This window comes from Sceloporus occidentalis, unplaced genomic scaffold (genome assembly GCF_023333645.1).
Source record: "Sceloporus occidentalis isolate IW3139 unplaced genomic scaffold, rSceOcc1.0.p SCAF_2, whole genome shotgun sequence".
Classification (NCBI taxonomy): Eukaryota; Metazoa; Chordata; class Lepidosauria; order Squamata; family Phrynosomatidae; genus Sceloporus; species Sceloporus occidentalis.
In genome coordinates, this window is record NW_028316982.1 from 196,657,670 (window position 1) to 196,681,066 (window position 23,397).

The following is a 23,397-nucleotide window of genomic DNA, read 5'->3' on the forward strand; positions in this document are numbered from 1 at the left end:
TCTTGTGCCCCTAATGCTAGTGAATATGGAGGGACAAGTGTGTGTGTGTGTATGTGTGTGTATATATATACAGTATATATATATATATATATATATATATATATATATGTCCTACTCTCTTCCATGCCAGCATTCTCTGAAGATGCCTGCCACAGATGCTGGTAAAACCACCAAGAAGCAGCTCTTCCAGAACATGGCCACATAGCCTGAAAACCCCACAAAAAACTATGGATGTCAGCCATGAAAGCCTTCAAATGCACTGATAATAATAATAATAATAAAATTATATTATTATATTGTATAGTAAAATTATTATTATAATACAATTATTATTATTATTATTATTAAAGGTATCAGTGTTCAGTGTGTGTGCGTAGGAGGGGAAGGAAGCTCTTCTGCCCCGAAGGCCAGCGGGCGACCCGAAGTGTCGCTGGAAACCGCGGTAAACCGGGTCCCCTATGCCCTCCCTTGGAGGGGGCCCAAGTCTCGCGTCGAGTGGACCGAGCCAAGCGAGCGCTATGACTGACGTAAGTCAACAAAGGTCACGTGGGGCGGGCGGGGCGCGGCGATTGGCTGCGTGGGCAAGAGGCGAAGCGGGGTGGGGAGAACGGGGGGGTCACGGCGTCGGCGTGGGGGGGTCCCTCCGTGTGACACAATTGCCACAACTTTGTGCAGCTGCTGGGGAAGTTTGTGGAGGCAGCGAATAGGCAGCGCATAGTCCCTCCGCCAGCCCCCTTCCAGAGCCCGCGATGTAAACACTTGCTCGGCCGCCGAGAGAAGCAGCAGCAGCAGCAGCAGCAGCCACCGCTTCCTCCGCCTCTTCCCTCCCTCCCTCCCTCCTTCGGAGCAGCGGGGCTTCCCTCCGCCTGCCTGCCTGCCTGCCTGCCTCCCTCTCTCCCTGTTCGCTGCCGGCTGTTGTTGTTGTAATAAAAGTTGTGTGTGCGTGCGTTGCGCGGAGCGTTGTGTGTCGGGCGCCCGCCCCGCCCGGCACTGGAGGGGGGTCCGTTGGGGGGGGCGCCCCCTTGGAGAAGGAGAAGGAAGCGGTGGAGGAGGAGGAGGAGGCGACGGAGGGGGAGAGGAGCCGACCGCGCTGCGCTTCCATGAAATCGTGTGCAGTGTCGCTCGCTGCCGCCGCCGCCGCCGCCGCTGCTCCCTCCTCCTCCTCCTCCTCCTCCTCTTCTTCTTCTTTCGGGGATGAGGAAAAGAAAATGGCGGCGGCGGGGAAAGCGAGCGGGCAGAGCGAGGAGGACTTCGCCAGCCTGACAGCCCAGGAGAGGGAAGCCCTCGCCGGCCTCGACAGGTACCACCACCCCGGCGGAGGAGGCAGGGCGGCGGCGGAGGCGCCCTTCTCTCTCCCTCTCTCGGCTGCGTGTTGCGCCAGAGCGTTGTGTTTGTGTGCGAGAGAGAAGGAGAGCGAGGGGCTCCCCGGGCCGCCGGAGGGAGGGAGGGAGGGAGGGAAGGCAAGAGGGAGGCCTGGGCCTGGGCGAGGGGACTCCGTGGCAGCCGCCTCCCTTCAACCTCCCTCTCTCTCTCTCTCTCTCTCTCGCCCGCAGCCGACTCTTCGGGTTTCTCAGGCTTCATGAAGATGGCGCCAGAACGAAGGCCTTGCTGTTAAAGGTAAGGAGGCCCGGAGGGAGAGGGACAAGAGGAGGGAGAGGAGACCCAGGAGGAGGAAGCAGCCCCCTCGCTTCCCCACGGAGGCCCAGGACTGGGGCCACCGCAGCCACCACCGCCCCCTCCTTTCCTGGGTCTCTGACCATTAGGGATCGCCTTCTTCCATGGTGTCTGTGGGCTTAAAGGATATATCTCTCTCTGTGTGTGTGCATAGCCACATAGAGGAGACACACACACACACACATATATGATATATGTGTGTGTGTGTGCATATATGCATATATATTTGTGTATACATACATATGTATATATACACACATATATCCACACACATATGTGTGTGTGTGTGTGTGTGTGTATGTATAGTATATGTGTATGTATATATATTATAGGATATATATATATGTGTGTGTGTGTATATATATATATATATATATATGTATTATATATATATATATATATGTATATATTATAGCATGTGTGTGTGTGTGTGTGTGTGTGTAGGATGAAGAGGTGTGTGTACATAAAATTGGGGGGGATACGTGGGGTTGAAGCCACCTCTCCCTCTTTCACACACACATCCAGACACACTTTTTCTGGGCTTTGTCCAAAAAGTAGGAGGGCAAGCCCTGCTGCCCAGTCTCCCCAAGAAGACCAAGGATGATATTGAGGCCAAGCTTTCCGAAGAAGAAGCAGGGGCTTGTGGGGCGTTTCTCAGGGGCCACCATGGAGCCCCTTTGGGCCTCCTCCTCCTCCTCCTCGTCGTCGTTGTTGTTGGTTTTTAAAAGGCCCTGCTGGAGTCCTTCGTATTGCTGGAGGAAGAGAGGAGGGACAAACAACAACTTGGGAATCGCCTTAAGTGAATCCCTATAAAGAAAAGGGGGTTGTCTAAGCAACCGTGGCCGCCCTTCCCTTCCCTTCCCTTCCCTAGGCGTCACTTTGGGCAGCCAGTGGCTTGTTTACTCTCCCTTTCGGTCCATCTTCTCCTTCAGAGGTCCATCTTCCTTCTCCAGTGGCTTGGCTTCATCCCAGCCTTTTCCCTCCTCCCTCCATGATTTTCTGAGGGGAGAGGCAGACAGGCTGATGCCCACCTGAACATACATATATGAACAGGGGTCTGGGTTTCCATCCTTCTTTCTTTTTAATGAAGAGAGGAAAAAGTTGTTGGTGCTGTCATTTAGTTAAGTAATGGCTGCTCCTGTCGGCCCAAGATGGCCGGACAGGGAGGAGGAGGAGGAGGAGGAGGAGGAGAAAAAAGAGCTGGATGGGAGGAGGTAAACAAGGAAATAAATAGTAGGGATGAATATGTACATGGATGGGGCTGAGGGATATGGCTGTCAGCAGCTGCAGGGGCAAACTCCCTTCATGTGGCAGAAAGAGCTTTCTCTTCCTTGAACTGAAGTAAGAAGAACATGGTGTATTTGTGGAGCTGGAGGTAAACCTAAACCAACCTGTGGCACATCCAGCAGCCTGTTGGTAGGTCTCTGACAAAGGCCTCGGTGTGACAGCTTAATTTCCGGACAGTTTTAACTCCTCTTACGTAGCAAGAAGACTGTGTCGCATGAAATCCTTCCAGAGGTAGAATTTCTTTATGGTGACATTTTTGTGTTTGTGGTGCATGCGCATGAAATCGTTTATTTAACAACTAATGTGGCACATTGGATGTGCTAGTCTGATCTGGAGCTTAGCGTATGTTTATGTGATTTTTTCTTAGTGTAGCTGGGGAATTATTATTATTATTGTTGTTAATTTTCTGAGGTGTTCGTTTGTGTGGGAGGAGTGGGGTTGATTTTACGTAATGAAGTTTTTTCTCTCTGCTCTGTTCACTTAGTTGCAGTTTAAAATAGGCAACTTGGGAACTTTTATGTGTTTGATAGTTTACTCAGAGCTGTCACATAACGTTTGATACGTTGGAGATTATCAAAACTTGAAATCCTAAACAGGATTTCATGGTGGGAGAGGAAAATGTTGCAGAAAGTAGTAGATATGACTGTGCTGTTTAAAGAACTGAGCCTCTGACTGCAAATAAAAAGACATATAGTGTTATGCTTTTAAAAACGCAATAATAAAACTGGTTTTGTTTGTTTGAATACATAAATGGTCTAAATGCATGTATCTACTGCATATAATTGCAGAGATGGCTTCTTTAGATATTAGCAAGATGGACAGCTTCACAACAGTTTGATTCTTTGTGCGGGTTATGTGTATTTATGCCTTGTTAATCTAAAGAGGGCTTTTTATTGAGGAAAACATCAGATATTATCATGTATCATTGCTGGAGTGTTTATTATGTTACTGATTGCTGTTTCTGAACATATATATTTATACTATAAATTAAAAGTGAAATCTTACACATGGTTACTCAGAAATAAAATCCATTTAAACTCAGTACAGTAGTTCTTACTCCTGTTTAAATGGGCATAGATTAAATGACAGATATGTGGGAATTACAAATTGTGGGAATATGGATTTAAAATAATTTGATCTTCTGTTTAATGATGACCAGACATTATGTAATTGAGGCTTACACTCCCAAATGAGTTTTCAGTCAGGGGATATGGTTGAAATAACAGAAATCATAGGTATGTAAAGATTCTAATGGAAGTAGCCAAAAACCAAATGAAACAGAGGTGATTAGAGGCAGTTACGCACCAGTTGTAGTGCGGATTTCAGCAAAAACATTCATGACAGGCTATGGCTGTTGCAACAACTGATGCCTTAGGTAGCAATGAGCAGCAGGGGCCCTTTCACACTACACAGTTATAGTGCCGTGATTCCACTTTAGCCATGGCTGCATCCTGAACAATATTGAGACTTGTAATTTGATGAGCCACTAGATCTCTCTGGCTGAGAATTATAAAAGCCTCTCCCTAAACTACAGATCCCAGAATTCCATAGGATGGAAACATGGTAGTTAAAGTAGAACCATAACACTATAATTATGTAGTGTGAAAGAGACCTTAGTTACTGTTTACAGTAAATAATGTTGTCATTTTTATACACTGAAGCCATAAGCAGTAATGGAAACCATTTAGGGCTAATGTCATCCTCTTAGCTAAAGGTGGGAAGCATGTAGCTCTCAAGATATTGGTGAACTGCAGGCAACATCATCTCTCACCATAAGTTGCATGGTTTATGATTGATGAAAATTATAGTCCATCACACTTCTGAAAGACTGTATTTCCCCAGCTGCTCCAGCTTATGATAGGTTTTTAAAGACAGGATCCAAGCAGCCAGTTGATTAATAGAATATTCTTGTGATGTTCTAGTCTGGTTTTAAAGATGTTGCCGAGCAAAGTATATACAATACATGAGATTTGGGGAATTTCTCTTCAGTGCTTTTCTGTATAGTATTTTTTTGGTCTCTGATAATGTTGAGCTTTGTATTGTTGGGCATAGCAGTCTTTAAATTCTTTTATTAACATACTGTTATTAACATGCTGGTTCAGTTGAATGTTATGAATACTGTATGAATAGCCCAAATATGTTACGAGAAAGGAAGTTAGTTTATAATATGACTGTCATTTTTTAAGACCATTCCATTTTCCATCCCCCTACACCCCGAATAAGTCAGTCTTTTTGGTGTTACTGACTATAGAAGCTACAAATGTGACATTATTTGGTTGTATAGTCTCCACATGATAACAGCATATAACTACTCTTAGATCTTTTCTGAGGACCATCCTTGTTGGAAATGGAAATGGTCTGCTTGAAGTGAGATGTATAGATGGCTATTGAAATGGTGATGTACATGATTGGTTTTGTTCTCTGTATTTGGTTTTGCTCTGTTCTCAGTGCAGGATGCATTTAAGTTAGTGTCTTCTACACTTCTTTTACCAGGGAAAATACTAGTGTGAATGCATGTTTGGGGCCTCATTTAATATTACAGTCACTTTTCATTTGAGGCATGGAGATGATAAAAAATTGTAACTGTCATAAACACTACTACATTATTTATTTATTTATGGTATTTATACGCCGCCCTTCAGCCCTAAAGGCTCTCAGAGTGGCTTACAATTATTATTTTTAATTAGACGGTTCCCTGCCCTCAGGCTTACAATCTAAAAAGACACGACACAAAAGGAGGAGGGAATGGTGGAGGGAAAGGGGATGAGGTCCAGTGGTTCTTCTCTCCCTCTGAGGCCTGGACCAAGGCAGATGGACTAGAGGGAGGGCTCTGCTTCTTCAGGCTAGCCCTGGTAGAGGTGGGCCTGCCTGTTCACTCCCTCGCAGGCTGAAGGATGACAGTTATCATGGAGGGAGGGCTCTCGTTCTTCAGGCTAGCCCTGGTGGAGCTGGGCCTGCCTGTTCACTCCCCCTAGGCCAAAACATCCCATGCACAATTCAATATAGGAAATTACTACCATCACTTAGTAATGTTGTTCAATTAATATGTTGGTAAAGTTAGTAAAATAACATGTTGGTCATCGTATTTATTTAAGACTAGAATTAAAGTTCAGTCTAAGCCAGGGATAGAATTTGGATGAAACCTAGTTCTCCAGCTTGCCTTTTTTTTTTCCATAACTTTTTATTGAGTTTTTCCATCTATTACCAACATAACATACTTCAAAATATTCCACATATTCTCTTTGTTTTTACATTCTAACAGTGCTTTATACCAACAAACTTTAAGATTTTTGTTGCCCCACTTCCCTTCCCCAAATTTCTAGAATTGAACTTAATCATTATAACACAGAGCAGTTCTTGTGACACTTCTATGAATACCGTACTATATCATTACCTTCCTCCCACCCTTAACTTATGTTACAGTAGACTAATTGTTATTGTATTTCCTTCTGTTCGTTGTGACTTTATCAACTCAAAAGCTTAAAGGTATCTCCTTCAGCTTGAAACATTCTTTCTTGTTACTTTACTACTCCAAGTTCCTTCTTAGCTTTCCTATTTTCTGGTCTTGTTTACATATTTCTTATACGAGATTTAACATTTAAGCTTATAAATCTAAGTAAACAAGGCCTATTTTATCAATTATATTTTATGTCATATAATTTCCTCAATATTTGAAGCCCAGTTTACAACATTACCCCACGTCTTTTTCAGATGTTTCATTACCTTTTCCCAACATGCTCTCCATTTATCATTATTTTCCTCTTGTAATTTATGTGACAACAAATCCAGTTCCATCATCTCATAAAGTTTCTCCTGCCATTCTTCTATTTCTAGATTTTTCTCAGATTTCCAATGTCTAGCAAATATCACTCTGGCAGCTGCCAACATATAAAACAAAATTTTCCCATACCTAATTTCATCTTTTTCTTCTAGCATACATAGCAACATTGTTTCAGCTCTTAATGTTAATTTAACTCCCAACATTTTATCAATTTCAAGTTGTATTTCTTTCCAAAATTTCCTTGCCTTATTACAAGTCCACCATAAATGATAATAAGTCCCAATCTCTTTTTGACAGTTCCAACACGACTTCTTTCCCGTTTTGTACATATTGGCTATTTTGACTGGTGTTAGGTGCCATCTATATAAGATTTTAAAGTAGTTTTCTTTTACATATTGAGACATCGAATATCTCATTCTTTTAGTCCATGCCTTCTCCCATTGCGACAGTTCAATTGATCTCCCACAGTTTTGTGCCCATTTGATCATTGAGTCTTTAACAATTTCCTCTTCCGTAAACCACTCCAACAATTTTTTATAAATTTTGGAAATTGTTTTAGACTCAGAGTTCCAGATGATTTCTTCCATCTCATTCTTGGAATTAGAGAAGCCAACCTGTTTCTTATCTACTTTATGTCTACAAGTAAGTTGCCTGTACAAAAACCATCCTATGTCCCAACCCTCCTGTTTTAATATTTCTTGAGTTTTAATGGATCCATCCTTGTTTAATAAGTCTTTATACCTAATCCAAGTCTGATTTTTCTTTGGATCATAGCAAAATAATGCCTCATGTGGTGACAACCACAGGGGAAGTTTGGGACATATACGTTTTTTATACTTATTCCAAACCCTAAATATTGAGGCACGAATGTAATGGTCATTAAAGCTTCTATTAGCTTTTATTTTTTCGTAGAACAAAAAGCCATGCCAACCAAATCTAATGTTCGTACTCTCTAATTTCAGTAATTTACTATTTTTTAACATAATCCATTCTTTCAGAAAGGTTATGGCACAAGCTTCGAAATATAATTTTAGGTTAGGGAGGGCAAAACCACCTCTTTCCTTAGCATCGTATAGAATTTTGATTCTAATTCTGGGTTTTTTCCCCGCCCATACGAATTGTGCCAGTTGTTTCTGCCAATCTTTAAAGATTTTTTCATGTTTGATAATGGGGATACATTGGAAAAGAAATAGTAGCTTAGGAATCACCAGCATTTTGACTGCAGATATCCTTCCTAGCATTGAGAGATTCATTGTTGCCCAATTTTTCATGTCCTTTTTAATTTCCGCCCATTTACTCAAATAGTTATTTTTAATAAGATTTGAATTCTTGTTGGTAAGAGTCACACCCAAATATCTCACTTTTTCAGATATCTTAAAGCCTGATATTTCAGCAAATCTATTCTGATCATATTTGTCCATATTTTTTGTAATCGCCGCTGATTTTTCTAAATTGATTTTTAACCCGGCTATTCTTTCGAATTTTTTTAGGTGTTGTATTAATTTATCACAACTAGCTATTGGGTCTTCCAATGTAACTACAATATCATCAGCATAGGCCCTTGTTTTTAGACATTCCCCTTTAAACTTAATTCCAATAATCTCTTGGTCATCTCTCAAATTACTTAATAAAGTTTCCAACACCAAAATAAACAGTAGCGGAGACAAAGGACAACCCTGTCTAGTACCCCTAGATAATTCAATTACATCAGTTCTTTGATCATTAATAATAACTCTGGCGGTCTGTTTATAATATATGGAACTTATCCAATCAATAAATCTTTGTCCTGCCTTTATCCGCTTCAAAACAATAATAATAGATGACCAATCTAGGGAGTCAAAGGCCTTTTCTATATCCAGGAAGATCAGGGCGAGTTTTCTTTCGTTATGCCAATCATAGTGTTCAATTATATTTGTAATGTATCTTATGTTTTCTTTCAGTTGCCTGTTTGGGAGAAACCCGCATTGATCTTCGTGGATTATTGTCTGTAGGATTTTTTTCAATCTATGCGCCATTATATCGGCAAAGAGCTTATAGTCCACATTTAACAATGATATCGGCCTGTAATTTTTTAAAAATTGATGGTCTCTTCCCTCTTTCGGAATCAAGATAATATTAGCCTCTTCCCAAGTTGACGGTAGGGGATCTCCTTTAATCGAGTTCATTACTTCAATCAGATGTTGTTCTATTTCTGTTTCAAAGATTTTATAAAATCTGGCTGTGAAGCCGTCTGGTCCCGGTGCTTTTCCAGATTTTGCCCGTTGAATAGCCTCTCTTAGCTCCTTTAAAGTGATGCTTTTATTTAGTTCTACAGTTTGTTCTTCCTTTAGCTCCGGTATTGAGCTTTTTTTAACATATTCGTCCGCTTCAGCTTTGCATATGGGAAATTTTTTAAACAAATTGTTGAAGTATTCAGATGTGGCCTTCAAGATGCCCTTAGTGTCTGTATATGATTTAGTTTCATCGCTGATCTTAACAATTGTCTTTTTCTCTTTGTTTTTACTGAGCCTTTGGGCCAGCCACTTGCCTGGTTTATTTGCTTCTTGAAACTGCTTGATTTTAACATTCTTCATCATGTTAGCCAGGTCTTGCGCGTTTTGCATATTGTATTGCTTCTGTAAAAATTTAATCTCCCTTAGTATCTTGATATTTTCAGGATTTTGCTTGAGCTCTTCTTCTTTTTTATTTAGTTGGTCTGTGATTTTCTTTATGTTTAGTCTTTTTTTTCCCAGCATCTCTCGATGTTTTTTAATAAAGAAGCCTCTAAGTACCGCTTTACATGCGGCCCATACTATTTTTATGTCGGTACCTTTGTTTAAGTTTTCTTTAAAATAATTGTTGATTATATCTTTTGCTTCTTTTACAATTTTTGGGCATGAAATCAAATAGTCTTGCAACTGCCACCTAAACTCCGTGTTTTCTTTCCTCATGGTCAACACCACCGGACTGTGGTCAGAGTATGTTTTTGTTCTGATTTGCACATTATTCACTCTTGGTGCTAGTGTTTTTGAGACAAAGAACATATCAATTCTGGAGAAAGTTTTAAATCTATTGGAAAAAAAAGTAAACTCACGTTGGTCTCCGTATTTATATCTCCACACTTCTATTAATGACATATCATTTATAAATTTAAAGCAGGAAAGTGGTAGTTTACCTTGATTGACTTTGATTGCTTTAGATGATAATCTGTCCATATTTGGATCCACCACTCCATTCCAATCTCCACAAATAATAATTTCCTTATAACAAAATTCCTGGATTTTCTCCTTTAATTTTTGGTAGAATTTCGCCTTTCCATTGTTTGGTGCATATATTGCCACCAATAGAATATTTTTCCCAGTCAGATTCAACTCAATCCCAACATAGTGACCTTCATTGTCACAGAATAGCTGCTTAGCACTCCATTTATTTGTCACGTATATCACCACCCCTTTCTTTTTTTGTTTATTTGCTGCTATAAAATGATTCCCCAGTTTTTTATTTCTCAGTAGTCTTTCATCCTTTTGTCTAATGTGAGTCTCTTGTAAACATAAGATTTCTAACTTTTCTTTTCCTAATAAATGAAAAACTTCCTTCCTTTTGGTTTTATTGTTCAAGCCATTTACATTCCATGAAAGGATTCTTATGTTTTGCCCACCTTGAAACATTTTCCTTTTCCAGTGGTTAGCTTATTTAGCCTTGGTCCTCTTATTCTTCCTCCTTGGTTTTCCTTTTGTAGGCTCTACGCTGAGAGCTAAATCCAGTGTTTTATCAGTCTGTTCTGTCTCCCTAGAATCTACTTCCTCTTCTCTATCCAGCTCGGAGAATCCTGAGCCGTCCTCTTCCTCCTCTTCTCCATCTTCTGACTCTGAGGACCTTTGTTGTTCTTTATCTTTTCCATTCTTTGGATCATTCATCTCATCTTTTAATTCTTCTTCAGCTCCTCCATCTCCATCAACTTTATCTGTCAATTTGCTCTTTTCTATCTCTTTTCCATGTCTTCTCCAAAATTCTTTGGCCTTCAGAGTTGTATTCAGTTTAATCCATCTTTGTTTGAAAAACACCGATATCCCTTCCAGTTTTTCCCATTTATATATAATATTATATCTAATAAGATGATTTGTCAGGAATTTATATCCCTCACGTTTTTGGAGAATCCTTTTGGGGACATCCTTGTAAATCTTCAATTCACACTCTTCTATTATTAATTTTTCTTGGTAGCTCATTTGGAGAAGTTGTTCTTTCACATTTTGCCTAAGAAAATAAATCACAATGTCTCTAGGTAAATCTTTGTCTCTGGCAATTTTGGAGTTAATTCGGTATATTTTATCCGTACTCCAGCTTAGTTCCTGAAGAGAGATGTTCATATATTCAGCCAGAGGAGGTAGCAAAATGTCATATAGATTTTCTCCTTTAATTTCCTTCAGCCCCCTTATTTTCAAACAGTTCTGTCTAAATCTTTGTTCTTCCAGGGCTCTGGTGTCAAGGAATTTCTCTTTATCTCTGTCTTGGTTTGTTTTAATATCTTTAACTATTTCTTCCATGGAATTTGTTCTGTCCTCCAACTTTTGAACTCTTGAACAAACTTGGCCAATTTCTTTTGTTACAACTTCCAGAGATAATTTGAATTCTTTCATCTCTGATTTGAAATCTTTCTTAATATCCGCCCTCAGATTTTTAATCTCCCTTGAGAGATTTTGTTCCATATCTATTCTCAGTTTCTTGATCTCCTCCAACACAGAGGGCTGCTCTTTTTCCATTGAATATCTCCTCTGGGAGTAATTGGAAGACAACAGCTGGGATGCAGCTGTTCCTTTTCTGGCAGCTGTAGCCATTTGGTCTTTGAATTTCAAGATTTTCAGCTAATTAATTTTAAGTTGCCAACTGCTCCTACTGTTAAACCCTTCAGAGAGTGGAAAGTTTGTTTAGTTACACTCTTGTTTCAGTCCAAAATTAAATTGTACCCACTGAATTCAAACAAATATTACAGACTGATACTTTTGGCCAATTTCAAACACCAAGCTTCTTATGTTCAATCCAAGATTAGAGCAAGTTTGGAAACAGCAAAAAAGCAAGAAGTTTGTTTAAGACAAGGGCTTTCTTGTATGTTTAAACAAACTGTGTTTAGCAAAATTTGTCAAATTTCTTCTTTTGAAAGTACAGTTTTTAGTTTTTAGTTAGACACAGTCTATATATTATTCCCTATTTTCCTTTCTTTCAAATTCTTCAATAATAATAATATAGGGGAAACTGAACAGCAAATAGAGAGAGGATAAGTTCAAGCTTCACCCAGTCAGGAAAGTGAAGAGTAAAGTATTCCTACCCACTTATGGTCCTTAGTCTTGGGAGGTTGTAAGTTAGTAGCGTCCTTTACCCTTTCTTCATCCCAGTTTTTTAGGGACCCAAAAGATTTACAGTTGCTTTTGAAGGCTTACAAGCCTGACGCTTCAAAGCTAAAGTTTGGTGCCGGCGATAAGTGCCTAAAGGCTGCTGCCGCGCCGCTGGGTTTAGCACTCAGGCTTCAGCCTGAGCAGTCTCCTCGGCTCCTTGGCTTTCCTCGCCCCTCCTTCTCCTTCCACCGGGCTGGATGCCTTCCTGAGCCTCTGCGGGCTACCCACCGAGACCCCTATCTCTTGGGGAGTAGCGGCTGCTTTGGGGTTCCAAGCTGTTTCACGGAGCCCCGTTTTTCACGCAGCACCACCGCGCGGAGCGAGCGTTCCCCGGAGCACCGCGGGCGCGCTCCTCTCACCTCCTCACCAAACCCGGAAGTCTCCAGCTTGCCTTTTTGAGGCAGAGGGCAGCTTCTTCCCCAATCACGTCTTAAAATTTATATACAGTGAGACATAAGTCAGTGATAACACAATAATAAAGAAGCTTTTGAGTGAAGTTTTTCTTGCTGTCTTGTGTAGGGACATGTTTGGGATAGTAGTTTCCCATCCTTTGATTTTTTGGGGGTGAAGGGGCACCGTTTTTAGATACAGGTTAAGTCTCTTTTGTCCAAAATCTTTGGGACCAATGGTGTTTTGGATCTTGGTTTATTTTGGATTTTGGAATAACTGTATTTGCATAGACATAAAGAATGAGATATTTTGGAAACAGAACCCAAGTCTAAACACAGCATTTATTTATGTTTCATATATACCTTATACACATAGCCCAGAGGTAATTTTGTACAATAGTTTTGTGCATGAAATAAAGTTTGTGTAAATTAAACTATCAGAAAGCAAAGGTGTCATTGTCTCAGCCAATATTTTGGGTTTTGGAATGTTTCAGATTTCAGAATTCCAGTTAAGGGAGACTGTACTAGTTGATGGTCTTGAAAATATGTGTAAGGGTGGGATTGCTGAAGGCCCTTTAAGTAGTTAAGGACTGTGCTAAATAGTTTGATCATATCTGTGATTTGAAATTTGTCATACATTTTCTGCACAACTTACTACTAAGTAAGGATGTTCAAAATTGCAGCTATAGTCACAATATCAGGAATTATTGAGTACTTTATGAATAACTGACATTATTAAAGTAAGCATTTTTAGATATTCTACCACTTCCTGTTTTTCTTATACATTTCAAGCAGTGCTATACATCATTGTCAAAAATGCAGTTACAGTAAACAATAATCTTTACATTGTTACAGTCTCAGGTGTATGGTAGTTCTAGAACAGTATGATGTTTGAAATGTAATTTATTTTAAAGCATTTTTGGCCTCTTCTTCAATGAACTGATGTCTGCAATCCAGCTTTCCTGTCACATCCTAATAACCAACACAGTTCCGTGGTAATGATTAATTTTTATGTGGTATTCTGTGTTTGTGATGGCACCAAGTTAGATATTTGCTGTGATCAGAAAATCAGAATATTACAAAATATATTTTTTAAATCTGTCACAAGAGTGGTAACAGTAGTTATGTAGTTATGAGTTACATAGGTGGTGGTGCTGTATGATTTATTTGCAGATTTTTTTCAAGTGTCGTCTTGGAATTACATAATGTATATATGAAACTTTGTGAGCCTATTGTAGGTGAGAATCGTCTTTACATTGTGACATGATCTAGAATCTGGCTTACAGATATGTGCAAGGTTTTCACACATTTTGATTCCTCACTTTTTTCCCCAGCAGAACAATTGCAATATTTGAAGTGCTTGAAGTATGTGTGTATGAGAGAGAGATTTTACTGCATTTTACAATGACTAATTATTGTCCTTGTCGATGGTTTTGTAATCCTGTATTCATCTTTACTCAAAAGTAAGTCACACTTGTGTGTTCAGCAGGGATTATTCTCATGTAAGTTGCATAAGATAGAAGCCTCAGAATCCTGACTACATAAGGATTTCGTGGTCCTCTGGACTGATGTTATGTTTAGTAAACTATGAAAACTTAATATGCCAGACTGCAAACCAGAACAGGCACTGGAATTAGGGTTGCCATAATTCTCTACCACAAAACCAGGGAAAATAATAATAATAATAATAATAATAATAGGTTTTATTTATATACCGCCCAATCACTGGGAATCCGAGCGGTTTACAATAGAGGGGATAACAGACAGTTCCCTGCCCACAGGCTTACAATCTAAAAGACACGACACAAAAGGAGAAGGGAATGGTGGGGGGGGGGAGGGAATCAGGTCCAGCATTCTTCTCTCCCTCTGAGGCCTGGACCAAGGCAGATGGACCGGAGGGAGGGCTCTTCTTCTTCAGGCTAGCCCCTGATGGAACTGGGCCAGCCTACTCTCTCCCTCAGAGGCCGAAAGATGACAGTTAGGGAGGGAGGAGCCTCTTTCTTCAGGCTAGCCCCTGATGGTACTGGGCCAGCCTTCTCTCTCCCCCAGAGGCTGAAAGATGACAGTTAGGGAGGGAGGAGCCTCTTTCTTCAGGCTAGCCCCTGATGGTACTGGGCCAGCCTACTCTCTCCCTCAGAGGCCGAAAGTTGACAGTTAGGGAGGACAAAGTGTAGGACATTCAAGAAAAATGGAGGACATGACCAACTAAACCCCCCAAATATTAATACAATAAAAACATTAATATAAATTCATGCTGCGCCTCACTTCCAGTCCAAGGGAGGCCTTGCTGCACCGCCTGTGCCTCAGGGCCAGGGACATCTCCCTAGCTTTGCTGCACCACTGCATCAGGATCATGGAGGCGGTGGCAACTGAGGAGATCTCAACCCCCCATCCAGCCCCAAGCGAGGCCTAGTGGCCTTCTGAAGCCTAGCAGGCTACCGCACTAAAGCAGCAGTGGGACATCCTTCTAAAACCAGGCCAGGACATTCCCAAAAACTGGAAAATAGGGAAAGTCTCAGCCAAAACCAGGATATGGCAATCCTAACTGGGATCTTTGTGGAAGAATAATCTTATACTTTTCTCCAGATCGATTTTTTGAGCCTTATATTAAAGTATAAATGTTTCAGTAGATTACAAGTTAACAGTGGCCTTGTGTTTAAACATTTGGTTTATTGCCTTGAGATAGCTATAGTTTTTGTGGCCAGCCTGGCATTGCATTTTCCTTCATTCTCTGTGAATTTCTTGAAGTGATCACATCTGTCCAGTTGTATTAAACCATGGTAAGCACTGACCTTAATAGTTTACATTTTTGTAAATGTATGAAATTATTATAATCATTCTTTCAATTACGGTAGTACATTTTATAGATAGACTTTATGACTTTCTACTATAATTTGATTGTAGCAATACTGTTGCAGTTTAGCTTTTTAAGATGCTGATTGCTAGCAGTAGTTCTTTCTGCATATCTTTGGTTTCAGTTTGCTTGGTAAATTGAAACGCTGAAGGTGTTCCAAACCACATTGTATATAATATAGCTGTGTTCAACTCAATGAACAGATTTTCTTGTCAAATACAGCAATTTGAATACTACCACAGATTAAAAAGTTAAGTCAAAGGATTGGGTCCAGGATCTTAAAAGCCCAGGAGCTAGTGACCTGAAAATTGTTAAGATGTTTCCACCAGGAGAAAAAAGAGGGAAAATTCTCATCTCCACATGTTTTCCCACTACCGTCTTTCCATCTTCCCCTACTTAGATGGACAGCTAGAGTAACCCAACACATTTATCTATATCTCTCATACGTTTATCTATGTCTCTGGAAAATGGCACCAAATATAAGGAGGATTCAATTTGCTCTTTTGCTTGTAAATACCAATTGAGAGTACATCAACTTTTACTGCCCTTTTCTTTCCCCATGGTGCAAAGAGGAACAAAGATAGTAATAGACCCTGCCATCTTTGATCATTGATTGGAAAGAACAGGGTTTTCTTCATGCTAGTCTCCAGAGCAGAATCTTGGAGTAGGGACTGAAAACCTCTGAAGGTCAGAGCTTTGCTTCTTTGCATTACACCAAGGCTTAATAAATTGAGGTTATCCAGATACCATTCAGATTCACTTCCCTCATACTGTATATGACTATTGGCTGTGCTGATGCGTGTTGCAATCCAGCAACATCTTCAGGTGCCACAGCTTTGGTTTTGCCTAGAATGGTGGCTTTCAACCTTTTTAATTTCATGGCACACTGACAAGGTGGTAAAATTGTCAAGACATAACATCAATTTTTTAAGGACTTGTTTTAAAAAAATGAGTGCTTGGATTGTGTTTAATGTTCGATAACTAAAATGTTTGGAGGCATTATTAAAAGCACCAAAAGGTGGGAAATTGGAAAGGGGGACTGGGTATTGATCTGGAGGAGTCAGCAACCAATCATGAGTTGAGTTAGATGAGTTAGAAGGCGAGATAACCTCCTCGCATATGCACTCTCACTCAGTCTCTCTCCTTCCTGGCCATTTTCACTCCTGAGAGTGAAAATGGCCCTTGAAGTACCCAGGAGCTCCTGAGTGGGTGGGATGAGCTTTCCCCTTTCTTTCACCCCACTTCCCCATGAAATGGAAGGTGCTGTCTTGCCTCCCACAAATAATATTTCTCTTGTTAAGAGTTGGCTTTATCCCCTCACCCTCTGTCCCTCCCATCTGCCTCACTTCATTCTTTTTTTCCCCTTACCATGCATTCCCTCCCCACACACATATAGGGACTGTCTTGATCCCTTGTAGCACAATGCCTGTTCTGTATCTCCTGCCATGAAGAACTGCTGAGAGAAAAGGGGAACATCCAACCTCTTAGAGTGAGGAGGGTGAACAGGTTGCCCTCATGTTCTCAGCAACAGTGCTCCTTCACCTTTGAATGTGCGCCAGGTTTGAACATATATCTCTTGCACTTTCCCCTAGTGCTGACCAGGGAACAGAGGAGCCAGGGAAAGAGTGAGAGGGAAAAGAGTGTGAATAGCTTCTTTCCCTTCTTACTCTCATTGTTGTCTTTTATTTGTTGTTTAGAGCAGATATTTAGAACTTGTACCTGGATGAGAGATCACCAATTAATACCAAGTGGTGTATGTTATATTTCAGAGGAAGGAAATTGCAAAACAACCTCTGAGTATTTCTTGCATTTAAAAACCCTATGAAATTCATGGGGTCGCTGTCAGTTGATAGGCAACTTGAAGGCGTGCATACACACATACACAGAACCATACCTCAGTTAACAAGGGCTCTCACAAAGAATGTCCTTCACAGTCTTTTTATGCCCACTTAGCTCCTTTTCCCTCCTCATCCTCTGTGTAGCTGGAAGGTTTTTTCAGTAGCATCACCACTGGGAGGATAGTGAAGGCAGGCTGGAGAAACACATACTTTCTGCGTCAGATTTACTGCAGCAGCATATCTGCAGTAAATAATGCAATAAAGCTTGAGCTGGAAAAGAGTTGGATTCTGCTCTAGCTTATCCTTCTGAAGCTATGTGTGCCTGCCTAAGACAGCCAAGTTATTTATTTATAGTATTTCTGTATCACTTCCCAGTCCACAAGGGCAATAAGCAAATAAAAACCCATTAAAACAATACAAAGATAAAAACACATTAAAATAACAATAACAAAAAAACTAGAATCCAGTTTTGAAACCGTTAAAACAGCCATTTCAAAAACTGAATGCCATGTAGAACAGCACTGTTCTGACTGCCCACCAGAAGCTTGAAAGAGATGAGAACAGCCTAAGCTCCCTGTAGGAAATTCTACAGTTGAGGTGCTGTTACAGAGAAAGCCCTGTTATGTGTACCCAGCAACCTAACGTCACAAGGTGTTCGGACATGCAATAGGGATCTCTGAAGATTTGAAATTTCTGGCATACTCGTATGAGAGGAGGCGGTCTTTGAGATATCTTGGCCCGAAGTCATTTAGAGATTTATAGGTCAACACCAGCACCTTGATTTGAGCTTGGAAGCTTGGAAAGGAGTGTAGTTTTGCAGGACCAGTGTTGTATGCTGTCTAAAATGCAGACCTGACACCGGTCTGGCTGCTGCATTTTGCCTAAACTACAGCTTCAGAACATTTTTCAAGGGCAGCTCCACATAGAGTGCATTACAGTAGTTTAATTGAGAAGTAATTAAGGTATGAACTAATGTGGCCAGATCTGCCTTCCCCAAGAAAGGAGGTGACTGGTGTATCAGCTGAAGCTGGGCAAAGGCACTCCTGGCCACTGCAGCAACCTGGTTTTCCAGGAGTAGCACTGGGTCCAAGAGCACCCCCAAGCTATAAATCTTATATTTCAGAGGGAGAGCAACCCCATTCAGAACAGGCTGCGATCCCAGTCCCAGATTGATTTTCCAGCAGCACTTCCACCTTGTCCGGATTAAGCCTCAGTCAGTTCAGTCCAGTCCTCTATTTCATGCGGAAACAATTCAATAGTACCATAGTCTCCTTGATATCAATTGTAAAGGAGAGAGAGAGCTGGGTGTCATCAGCATACTGATGAAACCCAACCCTGAAGCTCCAGATGACTTCTCCCAGTGGCTTCATGAAGATATTAAATGTAGATGTTATAAAGCAGGGTTTTCCAAACTGGTGCCCACACCTCCAGTGTGTGCGACAAAGAGTGACTTGTGTCCTTGAGTGATGAGTCACGAGTCATCACTCATTTTTTTCTCAATAAATTAGGTTGCTAATTGCTCAAGTTAGATTTGCATTTTATGCGCTGAGTTAAAAGCTTAGTTCAGTTTATTCACTTGTAGTATTGTATGTGGTTCAATTTGAAGTTTAAACATTAGACTTCTTCATCTTCAAATGTGATATTGCTTTTGTAGGGGGTGCGAACATTAATCAATTTTTTCTAGGGGTGCGTGGCATAGAAGAGTTTGGGAACCACTGTTACAAAACAAAAGGGGACAGTATTGACCCTGTGGACCCCCACAAACGCCTACAGCTAATGGCCAAAAGGCTGGAGTAGGACCCCAGCATCATTCCTCCGGTGATTTTCAGCCAAGAAAAACAAGTACAATCATAAAGAAGTGCCCCCAAGTCCCATTTCAGCCAAACCAAGGATACAATGGTTGATGGTATCAAACAGTGCTGAAAGATCCAAGAGGACCAACAGGGATGCATTCCCCCTGTCTATGTCTCAATGTAGGTCATTCACCAAGGCTGTTTCTGCCCTATAATCATGCCTGAACCCAGATTGGAATGGATCGCAGGCAATCATGTTTCATTCAAGAAAGTCTGGAGTAGTGTTGCCACTTATCTCTCTAGGTCCTTACTTAGAAAGGGGAGACTAGAGACTGGCCAGTAGTTACCTATGGAGGTGGGAGCCAATTAAGTTTGTTCCCCCAACGAAGATTTTACAATAGCTTAATTTAGAATTCTTGGAATAGAGCCCTCTTTCAAAGAAGCATTTACAACTTCCCCCACCCAATTGGTCAGTCATTTTCTGGCAGATTTAATTAGCCAAGATGGACAAGAGTCTAGCAGGCAAGTGGTTGACCACACCTCTCCAAGGTAAACTTCTGTTTACTGTGCATCCATTACTGTGCATGCATGAATACCAAAACAGACAGATATGGGGAAAATAGATAAACTTGCCACATCAGTTACACCTATCAAGTTAGTAAAGCAAAAATCTATCCATTTAGCCACCAAAATGGAAATCTTATGTACAGTGGAGGCTGGTGAAATTAAAAGTGATCTCTTCGTGCATTTGGGAAGAAGCTGTCAGTGGTCCATAGAAGATTCAGAATGTTTTTTGTTTATTTAAGCAAGATTTATCTGACTTGGTTGTTTCATTTCACATATTCATATCATTAGTATATCATTAATATAATGGACAGCCAAAAAGACAAGCAAGTGGATTCATGAGCAGATAAAGCCAGATATTCCCTTGGAAGCCAAGATAACCAAATAAATGCTCTTGTGCTTTGATCACATCATGATAAAACATAACTCACTAGAAAAGACAATGATGCTAGGGAAGGGGAGGGCAGTAGAAAGAGAGGGGGACCATACAATAGATGGATAGATTCAATCAAGGCGGTCAAGGCTATCAATCTACAAAGCATAAGGAGAGCAGAAGAAAATGGGGTTGGGGGTTGGAGAGGTCTCATCCACAGGGCCGCCATGAATTGGGGATGACTCGAGGGCAGTAAACAACAACAATATAAAGTTTGCTGAAACATTTTGAACTGCTCTACTTACCATTCTTACCATGTTATTTGCACCTTTGCTACCAAATTTTCTGTCAAAGAAGTAATGACAGGAACCCACCTACTTTGTTAAATGAAGTGTGTATGTGTGCGCCTTCAAGTCATCTGTTAACATAGGGCAACCATATTAATTTCCTCAAGTTTTCTTAGGAAAGGAATACTCAGAGGTGCTTTTGCCACTTCATTCCTTTGAAATACAGGCTATAGTACCTGGTATTCATTGGTGGTCTCTCATCCAATTACTATCCAGGGCTGACCCTGCTTATCTTCTAAGATCAGACAGGAAGTGAAGTATAGGATCTGAACAGGGAAACTGTAACACTCTTAATAGATCTTGGAGCTGGAGAAGATTCTATAAATCTCCTCCTGATGGGGCCAAGGTACCTGTCCTCTTTCACCTTTGAAACCCCCATTTTCAGCTGCAGTTGTCTCCTCCTAGCACAGTTTTTGCTTTGCTGGTAGATTGTGGGGAAGCGTGGGGAATGCTGAGTTCTGTTATTCTTGTTGGGCACACAGTAATATCACCCTACCAAACTATAGTCTAACTTGTACATTGAGCACCATGAATACATTTGGTTAGGCATGGTACCTGAGGACAATTTTTACATTGGCATTTTTATTTTTCGGTACGATAGGACTCATCATATGTTTTCATCCCTTTTTCAAATTGTACTGCTTAAGGTGTCAAAACTGCATGGATGTGAATGGAATAATAATAATCCATTCAGACGCTGAGGGATATTATTTATAGGTGCAGCCATACCTATATGTAATACAAGTTTTACTGTCCTTTTCCTATCCATCTGGAAAGCGTGTACTGTATATCTTGTTGCTTTTCTGGAAACAAGTATGACATAATGTATTTAATAATGGTTTACTCATATCAGTTGTCTGTGTCCCAGTTAAGAGATGCAAAATTTCCAGAAATTTTGAAGCAGGGGCGGGGGGGGGGGGGGAGTATGTTTTCCTCTCATTTTTCAGGGATTACTCCCAGGAAATCTTCAGAAAAATTCACAAATGTAATATTTGCACATTTTTATAGTTTGATAGTCATTTTATTATGTTGGCAACATAAAATGTTTTGTGTGTGTTTGACATAAAATTATCATGTGTGGTATATCAAAAGTACAGTTTATTCAGAAAATAATTATAAATTGAATTTATTTTCTTAAATTATATTTTTTTCATACAAGTGGAGCTATAAGGTCCTGAAATATAAGGAGCACCTGAAACTCTGAAGGAGCTTCTTTGTTTTTGTGCATTTCATGAGAATCAGGCCAAAACCCTTAAGAACAGAAGAAATGATTGACATTAGTTTTTTTAAAATAAGAACATTATTTTGTCTCCTCTAGTATGGGACAGTGTCAGACATAAAGCACTCATTTCTATAAAAAGAAATGACAAAAAGAAACCAAGACCAAGAGTGCAATGATTTTATACTCTACAATGGTGACCTTGGGGCTATTATGTGTGGAACTGCTTAAAATAAAAAGATCTGCCAGGGTCAATTGCAGTATTTGTGCCCATTGGCTACAAATGTTTATTTCCAGGAAACTTGCTGTGGAGGGGCAATTGAAGGCTTGCACATTGCCACTGGTCTACAAATCACTAGTTTGAGTAGCACACTTCAGTATAACCTCACATAAAAGTCTATATGCTACATAGTTTTTAGTACTCTGTGTGTGTGTGTGTGTGTGTGTGTGTGTGTGTGTGTGAATATATATGTGGTGTGTGTGTGAATATATATGTGGTGTGTGTGTGAATATATAAACACTTTGTCATAAGTATTTTCTGTAGGGAGAGGAGAAAAAATTGTTCTCCCACAAAATGTTTTCCATTTCTCCTCCAAGTCTTCACATTCTCAATCGCAATGCAGGGTTGGGCCTACTGTTTTGGCTTTTTATTCTAGGAATTAATTTTATTTTGCATTACCTGGTTTCGCATTTAATGTTTAATATAAAAACATATTCTGCTAAGTTTGAGTGTTTAGAATGTTACAGCTATAGATGGCAAACTACTATAAACATGACAGGTAAAAGTTTGCATATCATGTCTGATAATGTGGCAAAGACAAGTTGGCAGTGAAAAAATTGAAAGGGTAGAAACTGAAAAAGAGTTTCAAATGGATAAATGTATGCACGAAGTCTCTGTCATGCAAAAAGAGTATGTGGTTTTACATGGAGGAAATTGCAGGGTGTTTTTTTTTTTGCTAGACAGTAGGTACAATTCTCTGCATGTCAAATGCTTTGCCAGATAAGATTGCTTGCTTGTACATTGAACCTGAAGTATATGTAATATCAGCAATAACTATAAATTCTGAATATTAATTATGAGAGGAGTAAGCAGTGTGGTCTACAGTCATGGGATTCACAGCAGCGTTTCACTTAACTACTGCCTATATTGCCCTGGTAAATGGATCCAGGTCAGACACTTCACCAACTTCTGCCTGATAAATACCTTTTGATATGTTCATCTGCCACCAGTTGCTGTCAAGTTCATGAAGCCTTCTAGTGAAATCAGGGTCAAGAACTCATTTCTGTCATTTATTCCTCTGGTAACAGTTATGAGAGGTCATCAAGAGACTATAACCAGACAACTTTAAAAAGCAACAATTTATTCATAAGCAAAAAAGCAAATAAAATGTTAAACATGTAGAATCAAAATGCTAAAAAACCTTAATGTAATAGCCTGAATGTTTTGATTAATGCAGCTAGTCAAAATGTGTCCGCTTGTCTGTACCAGACTGTTCAGTTGTATAGATTACTCTGTTTTATAGCTTCACATAATAGGTTTTCTTAGAAACAAAAACACCTCTCTATATAAATCCTCTAATCTTAAGTCATTTTCCCTTCCCATCTTTCCACATCCCTCTTTGTTTGTCACCCTAAATTCTGAAACAGGTTTCAATCATGCAATGCAGAACTAATTCTTTTGTCAATCATCCGTGACCTTCTAAGTAACTTACCACATAGTTCTTTATTCAATGATCAAAAGCTGGCTAGTTAAGGTTATCTTACTTTCAACTGAAGACATAAACCCAGGAAATGTAGCTGCGGTTTATGCTTTAAGGGGCACATCCTATGATGAGAAATGACATTGTGCAGTTTCACAAATTATGCCTGCTTACAACTCAGTCATCCATGCACTCATATTTTGCATTCC

The 23,397-nt window shown here is 40.2% G+C and overlaps 1 protein-coding gene across 7 annotated transcripts in view; it reads left to right on the plus strand.

Moving 5' to 3' along the window:
- The first annotated feature begins 779 nt into the window (after positions 1-779).
- Positions 780-23,397, plus strand: part of KDM6A (lysine demethylase 6A) — a 196,823-nt gene continuing 174,205 nt past the window's right edge. For 6 of the 7 annotated variants that reach the window (XR_016280213.1, XR_016280212.1, XM_089511900.1 and 3 more), the window contains exons 1-2: positions 1,010-1,300; positions 1,554-1,617. Coding sequence is in view for 4 of the 7 variants with exons in the window: in XM_089511900.1 (XP_089368026.1) it covers positions 1,101-1,300; positions 1,554-1,617 (264 nt within the window). In the remaining 3 variants the exon portion in view is untranslated. Of the gene's footprint in view, positions 1,301-1,553; positions 1,618-23,397 lie in introns of all 7 variants that reach the window. The other variant, XR_016280214.1, reaches the window with a different exon arrangement.